This window comes from Salvelinus fontinalis, chromosome 14, assembly GCF_029448725.1.
Source record: "Salvelinus fontinalis isolate EN_2023a chromosome 14, ASM2944872v1, whole genome shotgun sequence".
NCBI lineage: Eukaryota > Metazoa > Chordata > Actinopteri > Salmoniformes > Salmonidae > Salvelinus > Salvelinus fontinalis.
The window spans coordinates 33621339-33635849 of NC_074678.1; the positions used below are offsets into that span (position 1 = coordinate 33621339).

The 14511-nt window shown below is 41.5% G+C and overlaps 2 protein-coding genes across 4 annotated transcripts; one reads left to right on the forward strand and one right to left on the reverse strand.

Moving 5' to 3' along the window:
* Window positions 1-80: 80 nt before the first annotated feature.
* On the reverse strand, window positions 81-5757 carry LOC129810688 (transmembrane and immunoglobulin domain-containing protein 2-like). 2 transcript variants are annotated; one of them, XM_055861454.1, is made up of 5 exons: window positions 5674-5757; window positions 5061-5438; window positions 4845-4889; window positions 2833-2934; window positions 81-707 (listed from the first exon to the last, which is right to left on the reverse strand). In XM_055861454.1, exons 1-5 carry the CDS (start codon window positions 5714-5716, stop codon window positions 505-507), a joined length of 771 nt encoding a protein of 256 aa, XP_055717429.1. In that variant the 5' UTR covers window positions 5717-5757; the 3' UTR covers window positions 81-504. The 2 variants fall into 2 exon arrangements, with proteins under 2 accessions (XP_055717429.1, XP_055717430.1); XM_055861455.1 differs by lacking the exon at window positions 2833-2934.
* An 841-nt stretch (window positions 5758-6598) lies between these two features.
* Window positions 6599-14434, forward strand: LOC129810689 (fibronectin type III and SPRY domain-containing protein 1-like). 2 transcript variants are annotated; one of them, XM_055861457.1, is made up of 12 exons: window positions 6599-6775; window positions 7753-7848; window positions 8033-8164; window positions 8795-8896; window positions 9237-9259; window positions 9697-9818; window positions 9991-10200; window positions 11925-12023; window positions 12143-12296; window positions 12388-12722; window positions 13066-13154; window positions 13270-14434. In XM_055861457.1, the coding sequence occupies exons 1-12, from the start codon at window positions 6761-6763 to the stop codon at window positions 13378-13380; spliced, it is 1488 nt and encodes a 495-aa protein (XP_055717432.1). In that variant the 5' UTR covers window positions 6599-6760; the 3' UTR covers window positions 13381-14434. The 2 variants fall into 2 exon arrangements, with proteins under 2 accessions (XP_055717432.1, XP_055717431.1); XM_055861456.1 differs by lacking the exon at window positions 6599-6775 and adding an exon at window positions 6824-7073.
* The last annotated feature ends 77 nt before the right edge of the window (window positions 14435-14511 follow it).

Here is a 14511-nt window from a genome sequence, read left to right on the forward strand (position 1 = left end):
CTGTCCTTGCATACATGTATAGAACAATTGCCAGTCGCATAGTATTGGTTCACAATTTTGACACAACAATTGCAAGAAAATATTGAAATATGGAATTTAATTAATGCACTATTAACAGCTGTAGATATTTCCTTCAAGCCCACAGTGTGTTGTCCAGTCTTTTTACAAAGGCTACTGATACAATATACTGTAAATTCCAGAAAATAGCACTTATTTTCCTTATTGCTAAATTACGCTTTATAGAACTTGGAGAACTTTAAATGACCCTGAGAATAATAATTACACAACAATAATTTCTCCGAATTTAGTAGGCTAGCATGGCATTCCAATTGCTGGAGAATTAATCAACAGCAGTCCCCGAAAGAAAACATACTAAAGTGATAGCTCATGTAATAGAACAGGATAGGAACAAGTCAGACTACACTCACAAAACACGAGATAACAAATTATTTTCTGACATAGTTTCAGTAGAGGAAATATGATTAATTGGAATCATAAAAAGTCTTAGAATTTTAGGCTGTATTTGCTGTCATGGGCCCTGGCTGGAGTTGGGGTCCTGACATGTTCGCTGTAATGGGCTGTGACTGGGGTCCTGGTGTGTTTTAAAGGAGAAGGAATCTTCTGGTTGTCCATCTGTATTCCTGGTTGCAGAGAGGGCTGTTTTATTGCAGATCTTGGTGGAGGCATATTCGAATAGATAGGATTTTCTGGAAATACACAAGAGAAAAAAATACTCCAAAGTCATTGTCACACCAACAAATATTCACATCTGATTAACTGTTCTTGCTCAGCAGCCTGCACTGCCAAGAAGGTCGTAGACTGGTCAGAAAGGACAAGACACAGCTGAGAAGCTGCAAAGAATGAACCTGAGATGTTCCCCTATCCTTCGTCGCTCTGTCTCACAGCTTCTAACCACATACCACCTGCTCTCTCATTCAACCTCACTTTGTGAAAATTAGCTGCTCTGTAAATGAGTGCACAAGGCTTGCTGTTTTGTCATGTCTCTCTCTCTCTTATTCTCTCTCTCTCAGTGCTATGATACAGTTGAAGTCGGAAGTTTACATACACGTAGGTTGGAGTCATTAAAACTTGTTTTTCAACCACTCCACAAATTTCTTGTTAACAAACTATAGCTTTGGCAAGGCGGTTAGGACATCTACTTTGTGCATGACACAAGTAATTTTTCCAACAATTGTTTACAGACAGATTAACACACTTATAATTCACTGTATCACAATTTCAGTGGGTCAGAAGTTTACATACACTAAGTTGACTATGCCTTTAAACAGCTTGGAGAATTCCAGAAAATTATGTTGTGGCTTTAGAAGCTTCTGGTAGGCTAATTGACTACATTTGAGTCAATTGGAGGTGTACCTGTGGATGTATTTCAAGGCCTACCTTCAAACTGAGTGCCTCTTTGACTGACATCATGGGAAAATCAAAAGAAATCAGCCAAGACCTCAGAATAAATGGCAGACCTCCACAAGTCTGGTTCATCATTGGGAGCAATTTCCAAACGCCTGAAGGTACCACGTTCATCTGTACAAACAATAGTACGCAAGTATAAACAGCATGGGACCACGCATCCGTCATACCGCTCAGCATGGAGACGTGTTCTGTCTCCTAGAGATGAACGTACTTTGGTGCAAAAAGGGCAAATCAATCCCAAAACAACAGCAAAGGACCTTGTGAAGATGCTGGAGGAAACAGGTACAAAAGTATCTATATCCACAGTCAAACGAGTCCTATATCGACATAACCTGAAAGGCCGCTCAGCAAGGAAGAAGCAACTGCTCCAAAACCGCCATAAAAAATCGTACTTTTTGGAGAAATGTCCTCTGGTCTGATGAAACAAAAATAGAATTGTTTGGCCAAAATGACCATTTTGCAAGCCGAAGAACACCATCCCAACCGTGAAGCCACAGCATCATGTTGTGGGTGTGCTTTGCTGCAGGAGGGACTGGTGCACTTCACAAAATAGATGGCATCATGACGAAGGAAAATTATGTGAATATATTGAAGCAACATCTCAAGACATCAGTCAGGAAGTTAAAGCTTGGTCGCAAATGGGTCTTCCAAATGGACAATGACTCCAAGCAAACTTCCAAAGTGGCGGCAAAATTGCTTTAGGACAACTAAGTCAAAGTATTGGAGTGGCCATCACAAAGCCCTGACCTCAATCCCATATAAAATTTGTGGGCAGAACTGAAAAAGCGTGTGCGAGCAAGGAGGCCTACAAAACTGACTCAGTTACACCAGCTCTGTCAGGAGGAATGGGCCAATATTCACCCAATTTATTGTGGGAAGCTTGTGGAAGGCTACCCAAAACGTTTGACCCAAGTTAAGCAATTTAAAGGCAATGCTACCAAATACTAATTGAGTGTATGTAAACTTCTGACACACTGGGAATGTGATGAAAGAATTATAAGCTGAAATAAATCATTCTCTCTGCTATTATTCTGAATTTTCACATTCTTAAAATAAAGTGGTGATCCTAACTGACCTAAGACAGGGATTTTCTACTAGGATTAAATGTCAGGAATTGTGAAAAACTGAGTTAAAATGTATTTGGCTAAGGTGTATATAAACTTCCGACTTCAACTGTATTAATATTACAGAGCTTTCTTTCATCTGTTTCATATGCATTTCGCTACACTCGCAATAACATCTGCTTAACATGTGTCTGTGACCAATAAAATGTGATTTGATTTGATCATCCTCCCCCTCTACAAACTACTCCTCTCTGCTTTAGGTCACAAGATCTGGTTTGAAATTAAGTTCAAAGTATGTATACTAGGTAAATATATTTTTGGAACAAAAACTGTCTTGTACCTCTGCTCTTGCATTCCCTTCGTTGTAGTAAGATCCAGATGACCACTAGCAGTGTGACAAGTATGGCACTCACTGCTCCCACTGCTACCCACAGCCTCCAGTCTACAAGCATACCCCGATTGGAAGGGCGAGACAGAGTTACTGTTTGGAGGGTGAGGAGGGGGTAAACAGCAGTTATTTCATTCGACATCATCTCACCCACAAACACACACATTAGTGGTGTGCAGGTCAGCTGTTTGTTCACCCTTAACCATCCGCAATAGCTAATAACCCTACCGCAATCGTAAATATGTAAAGTGAAAATCTGAGGCCCGCACACGATCCTAACCCGCTAATATAGAAAATGCGCTGTCAAAGCAGCGGATTTAGCAGATTTTGTTTTTTACAGTTGAGGCCAGATTTTTTTGCCTGATTTAGATAGGCTTCTGCTTATAATTTCTGACATTTTGGTATATTATTTGTTAGTCAACTTCTCTTCTGTCATTATATGCTACCCTAGAAGACTAAATAAACCCTTGCTCACCAGAATAATGTCATAAATAGGTAGCATTAATGCTTCAATCTAGTCAATCTGGTCTCAGAATATTTGTATATTATTTTGTACATAAATCCGAGACAGTCCATTTAGTAGGATATGTTACATTTCTTATGGATGTATTATTTTGTGTATGTCCCATCACCCATTTCGTATGATATGTTACAAATTATAATTCATATTATATGTTACGAATTTGAAAAACGTACAATATGTTATGAATTTGCAAAACATAGTATATGTTACGATTTGCAAAACATATATGTTATGGATTCTAGCTACGTGGCTAACATTATCTAGCTGGCTAACATTAGCAAGTCTAGGGTTAGGGGTTTGGGTTAAGGTTAGTGTTAAGCCTAGGAGTTAGGCTAATTGGTTATGGTTAGGGTTAGGGGAAGGGTTAGCTAAAAGGGTTCAAGTTAGGGTTAGGGGAAGGGTTAATGTTAGGGGAAGTGTTAGCTAACATGCTAAGTAGTTGCAAAGTAGCAAAAAAGTAGTATGTAGTTGCAAAGTTGCTAATTAACTAAAATGCTAAAGTTGTCCGTGATGAGATTCAAACTCACAACCTTTTTTATAATGCAAACGTCTAGCAACTCAAAGGTTCCGAGTTTGAATCTCATCACGGACATCTTTAGAATTTTAGCTAATTAGCAACTTTTCAACTACCTACACATTTTTTTCTACTTTGCAACTACTTAGCATGTTAGCTAATCCTAACCCTAACGCTCCCAACTTTTGTTTTTGCCTTAACCACACCTCTTATGTAACCATACCAAATGTAACATATCATACTAATTTGAGTGTCCCAGATTTACATTTACAACGTTATGTCAAGTCTCTGAGTCCAGGTTGATCTAGTTGACATCAGCAAAGTTCTCTGTGATCTCTGCTTCTCTCAAGGAGCAAAGATGGTTAGGGACCAGGAAGAAAATGCAATAACAAAAAAAACAAAAAAACAGTCTTGTGACTGTCGAATTTGTATAGCGCAACCATCACACAATAATCTCATAACATGCTATCCTCCTCTTTTACCACTTCACCAAATCTTTCCCAAACATTTATTTTCTGGGTCTCCCTTCTCTTTATTTTAAATTTTAAATTTCGCAGCTTTTCTCTTACTGAATGTAACTTTTTTTTAGCCTTGATGGATCGACATCAACTTTTTCTGCCTGTTCCCAAAAGCATTTGGCAATTGACATGTAGGCTATTTCACATATACAGTTCGTTTCTAAAGCTTAGGCTTATGCACTAATGCCAGGTAACCTAAAATAATGAAATAAAAGCCTCAATGAAATTGCACAATAATTATACATTTATGGATTTTTAAGGTATTGTTTTCTCTTTATTCAACCCGCAGAATATTTTATGACCCTAAATCTGCCCGCGATGACTGCAGGTTGAGTCAACCCGCGCATCACACACACACACACACACTCACATACACACAGTGAAAACGCCTATGGTTTGGAGGATTTACCTGTCATCAATGGAGTATAAGTGGTACTTTTCATCTGGTTGTCCGCTGCAATAGAAAGACCATAATGAGGTTTTTTGATTATTTACAGTATATCATTCAGTAACAATCGTAGTGCTGCCACTGACGATACTGTTGTAAGACTCATCATCATAACATTTCTAAACATTTCACAGAGACTGATGAATGAGATAAAAATGGATTCCCTTCTCTACTTACATATATTAACTTGAGTTCCATTGCTACATGCTTGTTGAAGGATGGGAATCTCTACTGAGACTTTGCAAAAGTACCATCCACTGTTATTGTATGTGACATCTTTAAGAATGAATCTGGACCAACTCTTTCTAGATTCTTTAGATACATGACCCCCAGCATCCAGCTTCACAGTTTTGTCAGCCGAATGGGTACTGCTGTTCAGCAGTGTATTGGAGCTGCAGCTTGAGAGGCCAGTTGGGCTGAAATACCAGTTCACCCTGACACGAGTTTGGGGCATAAAACTGCAGTTCAGGGTAAGAGAGGAACCAAGATGAACTTCCACTGTCCTTGGTGGCTGATCCAGGATCACAGTGCTCAGACCAGGCTTCACCAACGTTCCTGTCGCAAGAGAATGCACACAATTGAGGGATTAGTTGTTTGATTATTTAGAAGCAAACAAGAGATTGTGTGAGTACAGATCAGGGAAAAAGCAAAGGAAAATCAACGAGCTATGAATATAATTGCAAAAAGCAAATGCAAATGTTTGTATGACCATAAAGGTTAAATAAATAATTATATAGTCAAATTGAAACCATGTATTGATGAGTTGAAGAGCAAGGAATAGTAATCCTACCTATAAGAAACAGCAAGAGGTTCACTTTTCTCCAGATGCCCATTTTATGGCTTAATGGTGGGCTTCTTAGTGTGTCCCCACATGTCATAGCTACAGTACCTTCCTGAGTGAGATGAGGAAGGACTATATGTGTGGGTGGAAGGAAGTGCTCATCATTTACCACATACTGAAACCAGACATTGAGGGGTGATGGGGGATGCACATATAACTACAAAGAGTGGTAGACTACACTACATTTGCTGAGTTACTAAACTCTACACACATAGTTGTCTTGCAGTCACATGTGTCCTCAAACGTTGGTACTGTAGGTGTGCACTGTGCAATTCAAGGGCATATTGTAAGTATGGCTCAGAGAAACTGGAAGGGCTTCCGAGAGTTTTGGGGTTTTGGTCCAAATGTGTCAACTCACTTCGCCACTACAATCATTCTAGAATATCCGTGTGACTTTCGGTCATAAAACAATACTAAGATCAAATAGCCATGCAAAGTTTCTGATTTAAATAGTTTATCAGCTTGGAGTGTCATGAACAATGAAGTAAGAAGATGAACCCACACAGAATGTGTATAATGTGATAATGAGTAAACAACATTGATGACACATTGTGTCTTTTCCTTTTCATTAAAATGTGTCACTTCTTATGGTAGGGAGAAGAAAGGGGTCAAACACAGGACAGGCAGCTTACTAAACCATGAAAAACCTCACGTGTTATGTAATCTATTTGGTGGAAACCCTGAGGGTAAACTAAAGAATACCATTTAGTATATGAAATAGGCCTTTTAAATTAATTATCATTTGCATTTTCTCCATAGCTGCTTTTCATTTACAAAGGAAAACGCATAGCTTTCACCCCCAGAAACAGACTGGAAACAATGTTTCACATACAAACGACAATACCCAGAGTTCTCCTCTACTGCGTCTGCGCAATACACACTACGGCCCTAGGCGTTGGACGAAAGATGCAATGCAGCCCGGCAGCATCAGTACCAGCCCAGTAGAGTGTGCTGCAAATAAACCAAAAATAGGGGACGGCGGCGAATAGCCTTTATAATTACTGATACACCGGTACCGGTTTCTTGGTCTGACAAGATGGGAGATCAGAAGGTAGGATAGAAGTGGACGAACAGGTGTTTTGTGTTTGCTGCGGTCGCAGGGCGTACAAAGAGAGGGGAGTAGCGCAGCACCGGGACTTTGTTGCTGTTATATATCATTGGATTGTATTCTGTCCTTTTAATACAACGTTGTATGTTTACATATTTTAGTTGATTTAAAAGACGATGCGTATTTCGCGGAGGCGCGTCGTCATAAAGATTTGCAGTACATCAAACAGTCGATGCACATGAGCATCACTTTCCGCCAAGAAGACTCCAATTCGTGCGCGAGAAAAACTGCGACAAACGAGGTCTCAGAATAGTCTTTATTGATTTAACTTGTAAATGCATACCAGTCCAAGACACATTAACAGCTGTCTGTTTTTAGATTTGACCGATTTGCAATAAGTGTAGTGTGTGTCGCATTATCCCTATTATTGGGGCCTGGCGCATAGCCTCTCGCAGGAAGGAGCATATTAAATGCTTCTTGGGCTGGGAGTGTATGATTCTATAAACCTGACGGGCGTGGGACTGGACTGTGGAAATGTTTAACATATTTTGCCTAGATCTTCTTAAATCAGTATTATATTGAATTTAGCTTGGCTGCTGCAGAGATAGGGTGCCCATGGTGCCTAGTGTATTATGATGGGTTAAACCTAACCACTGGAGAGGAGACACATTATTAAATGATGGATGCGTATCCTTATGGTTATGTAGCAAGATGCCACCCTTGTCACAATTTACACAGAAGTGGAAATTACTGGGAAGAGATTCGGGGGACTAAGTAGCCTACTAACCATTTATGATTCATCCTTACTTCTTTAAATGTACGCTAGTATTGTTAGGAGTCACTACTGATGTGTTATCTTGAAGCAAGGCATCTCAAGGAAATGTTATATTCTGCGTATTGAGAACTTGGTCCAATGTGATATGTAATAATGTTCTCTCTAATATATTCTTAGGCTTAATAAGCTTTTGTATGTTGTTAAGGAATCGCTTCGTAAGATCACCACCACCCTGGCCCTGAAGAATGAGGAGATTACAAACTTCATTTGCTGTCAGAAACAGAGCCTGGAGAACCTGGAGGTATTGTACAACGTGTCTGGATGTTCTAACATTAAGATGACAGCCTGACAGTAGGATATGTGCACAACACAATAGACACATGGTTTTATGAATTTGGCATGGCGTGACATACTAGTCAGACGGACTGGCTGGATGTACATGGTATCTATCAGTGCACTGATTCCTTCTCTATTGACCCCTGCAGGGTAATTCCAGCCGTGTCCAGGAGGACCTGGAGACAGAGTTCAGCTCCCTCCACTCAGTACTGGACGATATAAAGGACAGCATGGTCACCAGGATCAAACAGGAGAGGGCCAGCCGCACCTATGAGCTACAGGTCAGTTCAGCTTTATTGGGCTTTTACTGGATAAGGGCTTTACAGGCTTTTGCTTTGCATTTTCTTGAGCTTTCAAGATTTCAGTCATCAACATTCAACATTGGAACAATATTTTGATGACTTCTCCAGGCTATCCGATCATAAGATCAGCGTATGATCAATGTAGCGTGACTCATTCTCAGGCTCACAATTTGGGTGAACTTTTTGTGAAGACCGATTCAGAGTTGCTATGAAAGAAATGTTGCCATGAAAGGCTGTGTGTGTTGGGGTTCGCAATGTTATTATTCCTAGAGGATTATTGTGTCTGTGTATAATCCTGCTTTATCTCTTAGCCTCTGACTGTCAGTCAGTCAGACAAAGCCACGGCAGGGGCAGCTTTGTAATGACATCACTACACTGCATCCTTCTGTGCTTGATTATGTGAGTGGGTAGCCAAACGGATATATTGTACAGTTTCCAGTAGGTTAACTGAAAAAGAAAGTGATTCAAAGCTATTCAACCCAAATAACTTTTCTTATGAACTTTTCCTCTGATGGAAAGAAACAATACAGCATAGAAGACATTCATTATATTGAAAGGAAACAGTGTCTGGACTGTGATTAGATATATCATGCATGCTCTCTCTCTCAGAGTCAGCTGAGTGCATGCTCCAAAGCCCTGGAGAGTTCCGAGGAGCTTTTGGAGGTAGCCAATCAGACTCTCTGCTCCTCGGAAGCAGACGACTTCACTCAGGTAACGGTTGGCAAAATTTTCTACAACCTAACTTTCATTTACATATTTTATGCAATGATGCCACGATGGCATTGGTATTTAGCGTGAGGATATCCATAATGGTTCATAATGGTTTTAGTGGCATGACTGTTGTTTTAACACAGTTACTACGTGTTTCTTATCTTTATTTACATTTATTGTAAAGCAGTACAGTATGTTGATCTGATGTGGTTCGTGGTGATGTGTGTCAACTTATTAACACAGATGTGTTGTTTTTATTGTAAGGATGTGGCTGCAACTCAGTTCTGTTTGTCTGTATCTCCTTCATTTCCTTTTCCTTTCCCTCTCTGCTTCTCTCCAGGCGGCCAAAGACATTAAGGATAGGTATAGTACATTGCTGCCCATTTCTCAGAGTATCTTCTTAACTCCCTAACCATCTGCTCACCCACATGCTTTCCAACAAAATATAGATTCGATACAATCACTCTGTAGCACGCTCTTTCATCACCACTCTGGCATTTCATCTCCGCCTTTTCTCCCTCACCTCACCTGTCCTCTCTGTCTCAAACAGGTGTCAGTCCCTCATGGCACATGCACCAGTCTATCCCCTCTCTGGCAGTGTCAGTTTAGCTTGTATGTTTTGTGTATGTCAGTTCATGATTCATTAATGTTTTTGTGAGTAGTTAGTATGGTATTTTAGCTCTGTGTAGTGATTAGTTATGGTAGTACTACAGTACAACACTCACTGTCCCGTCATTTCTTCAGTGGGTTGAATAATGAGGCATGTCTCATTCTCTGTGTTTTTGTTTGTGGGAGAGCAGTGTGACAATGGCCCCAGCCTTCCGTTTGTCGCTGAAAGCCAAAGCCACTGACAGCATGAGTCACATGATGGTGGACTTCACCCAAGAGAGGGAGATGCTTCAGGCCATCAAGTTCCTCCCAGGTCAGTCTGTGAAATGTCATGTCTTTAAGAACTGAACTTTGTAGTTAATATGAATTGGGGTTTTTGAAATACAATACTGCTGCCATGTAAGTGTACAATTAGTTTGTATTTTCACTTGTGGCTGGTAGTCACAAATGAGTAGGACAATAAACCTAATCTCTCTCTTCCCCAGTGCCTGCGACCCCAGAGATTCTGGTGTCAGAGTGCCAGGTGTGTGACAACACGGTGACGGTACAGTGGGCTCTGCCTGAGCCCGACAGCAAGATAGACCACTATGACCTGGAACACCGCCGCACCAACCACGAGGGGCCGCCCCGCGCCCGAGAGGACTACCCATGGATGGTAGTGGAGGGCATCCGCGAGACCGAGTACACCCTTACAGGTAAGAGTTGACTCGAGAAGAGAAGTAACGGTTAGAGTTATGGCTAGGGTTAGGGTTGAACCGGAATGTACACATGAAACTAGGATTCATGTTAGAAATAGGATTATGTTTAGGATTAAGTTTGAGCCAGGGTGTGAACATAAAGCTAGGGTTAGGGTTTAGCCTGGTTGTGGACATTAAACTACAGTGAGCTCCGAAAGTATTGGGACAGTGACAATTTTGTTGTTGTTTTGGTTCTGTACTCCAGCAGTTCTGATTTGATTACTATGAGGTTAAACTGCAGAATGTCAGCTTTAATTTGAGGGTATTTTCATCCATATCGGGTGAACTGTTTAGAAATTACAGCACTTTTTGTACATATTCCTCCCATTATAGGGAACCAAAAGTATCGGGACAAATTCACTTATGTATATTAAAGTAGTCAAAAGTTCAGTATTTGGTCCCATATTCCTAACACACAATGATTACATCAAGATTGTGATTCTACAAACTTGTTGGATGCATTTGCAGATTATTTTGTGCCCAATAGAATTGAATGGTAAATAATGTTTTGTGTTATTTTGGACTCACTTTTATTGTAAATAGGAATATAATATGTTTCTAAACACTTCTTTTTATTTTTTTACCGCTTTTTCTCCCCAATTTCGTGGTATCCAATTGGAAGTCACAGTCTTGTCTCATCGCTGCAACTCCCGTATGGACTCGGGAGAGGCGAAGGTCGAGAGCCATGTGTCCTCCGAAACAAAACTCAACCAAGCCGCACTGCTTCTTGACCCAATGCCCACTTAACCCGGAAGCCAGCCACACCAATGTGTCAGAGGAAACACTGTGCACCTGGCAACCGTGTCAGCGTGCACTGCACCCAGCCCGCCACAGGAGTCGCTAGTGTGCGATGGGACAAGGACATCCCTGTCGAACCCTCCCCTAACCCGGACGACGCTGGGCTAATTGTCACCGCCCCATGGGTCTCCCGGTCGCGGCCGGCTGCGACAGAGCCTGGACTCGAACCCAGAATCTCTAGTGGCACAGCTTAGACCACTGCGCCACTCGGGAGGCATTTCTAAACACTTCTACCTACATTAATGTGGAGGCTACCATGATTATGGACAGTCCCGAATGAATTGTGAATAATGATGAGTGACAAAGTTACATACACACAAATATCATACCCCCAAGACATGCTAACTTCTCACCATTACAATAACAGTTTAGCATTTTTGGAAGTGGGGGTGATTTTTGTATGGCTGTAACTTTCTCACTCTTCATTATTCACAATTTCATTCAGGACTATCCATGATCATGGTAGCATCCATATTCATATAGAAGTGTTTAGAAACACTCTATTCATATTTACAATAAAATTGATACCATACATTATTTAAGTGTATTCATCCCAATACTTTTGGTCCCCTAATATGGAGTGACTATGTAATTTCAAAACAGTTCACTTGATATGGATGAAAATACCCTCAAATTAAAGCTGACAGTTTGCAATTTAACCCCATAGTCATTGTATCATTCCAAATCAAAAGTGCTGGAGTACAGAGCCAGAAAAAATAACAAATGTGTCACTGTCCCAATACTTTTGGGGTAGAGGGTAGTATGAAAAAAGGCCTGTCTTTGGATGCTGTAGCCTAGGAATAATACGGTGACTCTAATTTACCAACTGTAATTATCAAGTAGCCATCATATTCATTATCATTGTTATTATTATGTATTTTCAGGGCTTCGCTTCGACACACACTACATGACGTTCCGTGTGAAGGCGTGTAACAAGGCTGTGGCAGGAGAGTTCTCTGAGCTTGTAACACTGGAGACACATGGTGAGTGAACTGAACATAGTCTTCCACAGGGAGAATGTATGTAGCTGATTGTCCTTAATGTCCTAATGATGTCAAGATAAGAATGAGTCAGAAAACACTCTCTCCATCTCTCCTTGCAGCTTTCCTGTTCAAGCTGGATGCAGGCTCGGCTCATCAGAACCTGAAGGTGGAGGACCTCAGTGTGGAGTGGGACAGCTGCGGGGGGAAGGTTGTCCAGGACATCCGCAAGGACAAGAACAGAACCAACCAATCTCCAATGCACTCACCTGCCAGGTCAGAAACACTTTCTGACAAATCCTTTGTGCACACTTAACAGTTTATAGAATGAAAGTCGATGTTCAACTTTGGTGGCCTCCTCTCCTAGGACAGCCATGAATTCACCTAAGCGAGTGCCATCTGCTCGGGTCGGCAGAGACCGGTTCACGGCTGAATCCTACACTGTACTGGGAGACACGTTTATCGACGCAGGCCAGCAGTATTGGGAGGTGCGTTTCGATAAGGAAAGCAAAGCGTTCGCTGTGGGCTTGGCCCTGAGGAACCTGGGCCGCTTTGACCAGCTGGGGAAGAGCAATGCATCATGGTGCATCCACCTGAACAACTGGCTGCAGCAGAGCCTCACAGCCAAGCACAACAACAAGGCCCGCACCCTGGACTGTCCCATCCCGGACCGCATAGGGGTCTACTGCAACTACGAGGAGGGTGAGATGGATCTCCTGTTCCCATTGTAGTAGGTTTCCTCCATTCAGTTAGCATCACTTAACTCAGACTGACATACAGCACGTTGTTATCTCTACTTCATTAAAATGGTCTGAATTAAAGATTGGACCAGGAATGGGTTGGGTAATGTAATCAAATGAACACTAGTGAGTGGCTGCAGTCTGTATCTAGTCTGGAAGACACATTTCAGTTGAATGCATTCAGTTGTACAACTGACTAGGTATCCCCCTTTCCACTCTGTGTTCCTTAGCTATGCTGCTGTATCAAATTTCAAGCTGCGTTAGAGTACTGGGACATTCGTGACATTACCTTTCTCTCCATCCAGGTGCACTGTCTTTCTACAATGCCAGAACCAAGACACTGATGCACACTTTTAGAACCAAGTTCACACAGCCTGTCATACCAGCCTTCTCGGTGAGGAACTTAGATTTTTGGGTGGCTCACAGAGCAAAAAAGTTATGAAACCACTACTGGTAACTTAGATAAATCCTGCCTGTGAGTTAAGCATGTGCTTTATCTCCACCTACAGGTGTGGAATGGGAGTTTCTCAGTGCAGACGGGGCTGCAGGTGCCCAGTGCGGTGCAGAGCAGCCAGAGGAAGAACAGTGGTACCAGCAGCTCCAACACCAGCCTCACCTAGACCCAGCCAGAACCAACCGCTGCAGCAGAACTTTACCCCATTCAGGCTGTGTGGTGGTAGGAGCTCAAACTGGTCCCAGCGCTGCCGCTGCTCACCCAAACCCCCCCAATACACACCACACCTGCCTGGGGTGATGGGTCCTACTCTGCCTGATCCCAATCAGCTCACTACACTCCCTGTGTCTTCCAGACAGGTGCCCTCATCAGTGTATCAGGAGTGAATCATAAAGTAATTTAATTCATATCCCTAATTCAACAAAGGCCAAATGAAGATAAACCAGTTACCAATATATTAGGAGCTAGACACAATATATGTTAATATTTCAATGCAACAGACAGACCCCAATGCAACTAAAAACAGTCCCTATAACGTGGTTGTAGTACAGTAGTCATTAATACATACTGAATGTATGGATCCTCTGCCTCTTATTTTGCTAGTTGCTTCTCAGTACAGAAGCACCTAATTTACCTGTATAACCCAAATAACTTTGTAGCAAAACGACCTGCTTATAGTCACACAAGTTTATTGCTATCTAAGAATGTATTGAATTCTTAAATCACCAGCAGCTGTGTGGACCAGTGGAGACACAGAGAAATACAGTACTGCTGATTGGATTTTGGGGAAGGGTTGGTATGGGTCAGAGGGTCTGAATATTGTATTCTAACATGTGTCGCCCTGACATGTCACCGTTTAATCACCACCTGAAGTGAGGAGAGAAACCATTTTATGAGCTGGGTGAGGACTACCTGGAAGAGAGACATTCTGAGATGTTGTTGCTGCAAGTGTTTACCGATGTTACCACCAGTCCTTATTCATGTCACCTGATGTCAAAACTCAGTGCTGGGGTGCTATTATTTTAAATATTGTCTACATTTTTGTCATGTTGATGGTACGCATCATATGAATATAACCTGCAATGCGTTAAAGCTTCCACTGGAGAATATGTTTTACTTCACAGGTTAAAACATTTGACATGTAAATATGTTCCTTTAATTTTTACACTACAGTATGTATGTATGTCTGTCACACACAGTTAATAAAGCAGTAAGACAGCCCTGTGTTTCTCTCAGTCGGTACATTGAGGACCAGAAGTAAATTTCAGGATTCAAGACTACTACATTTTCAAAGATA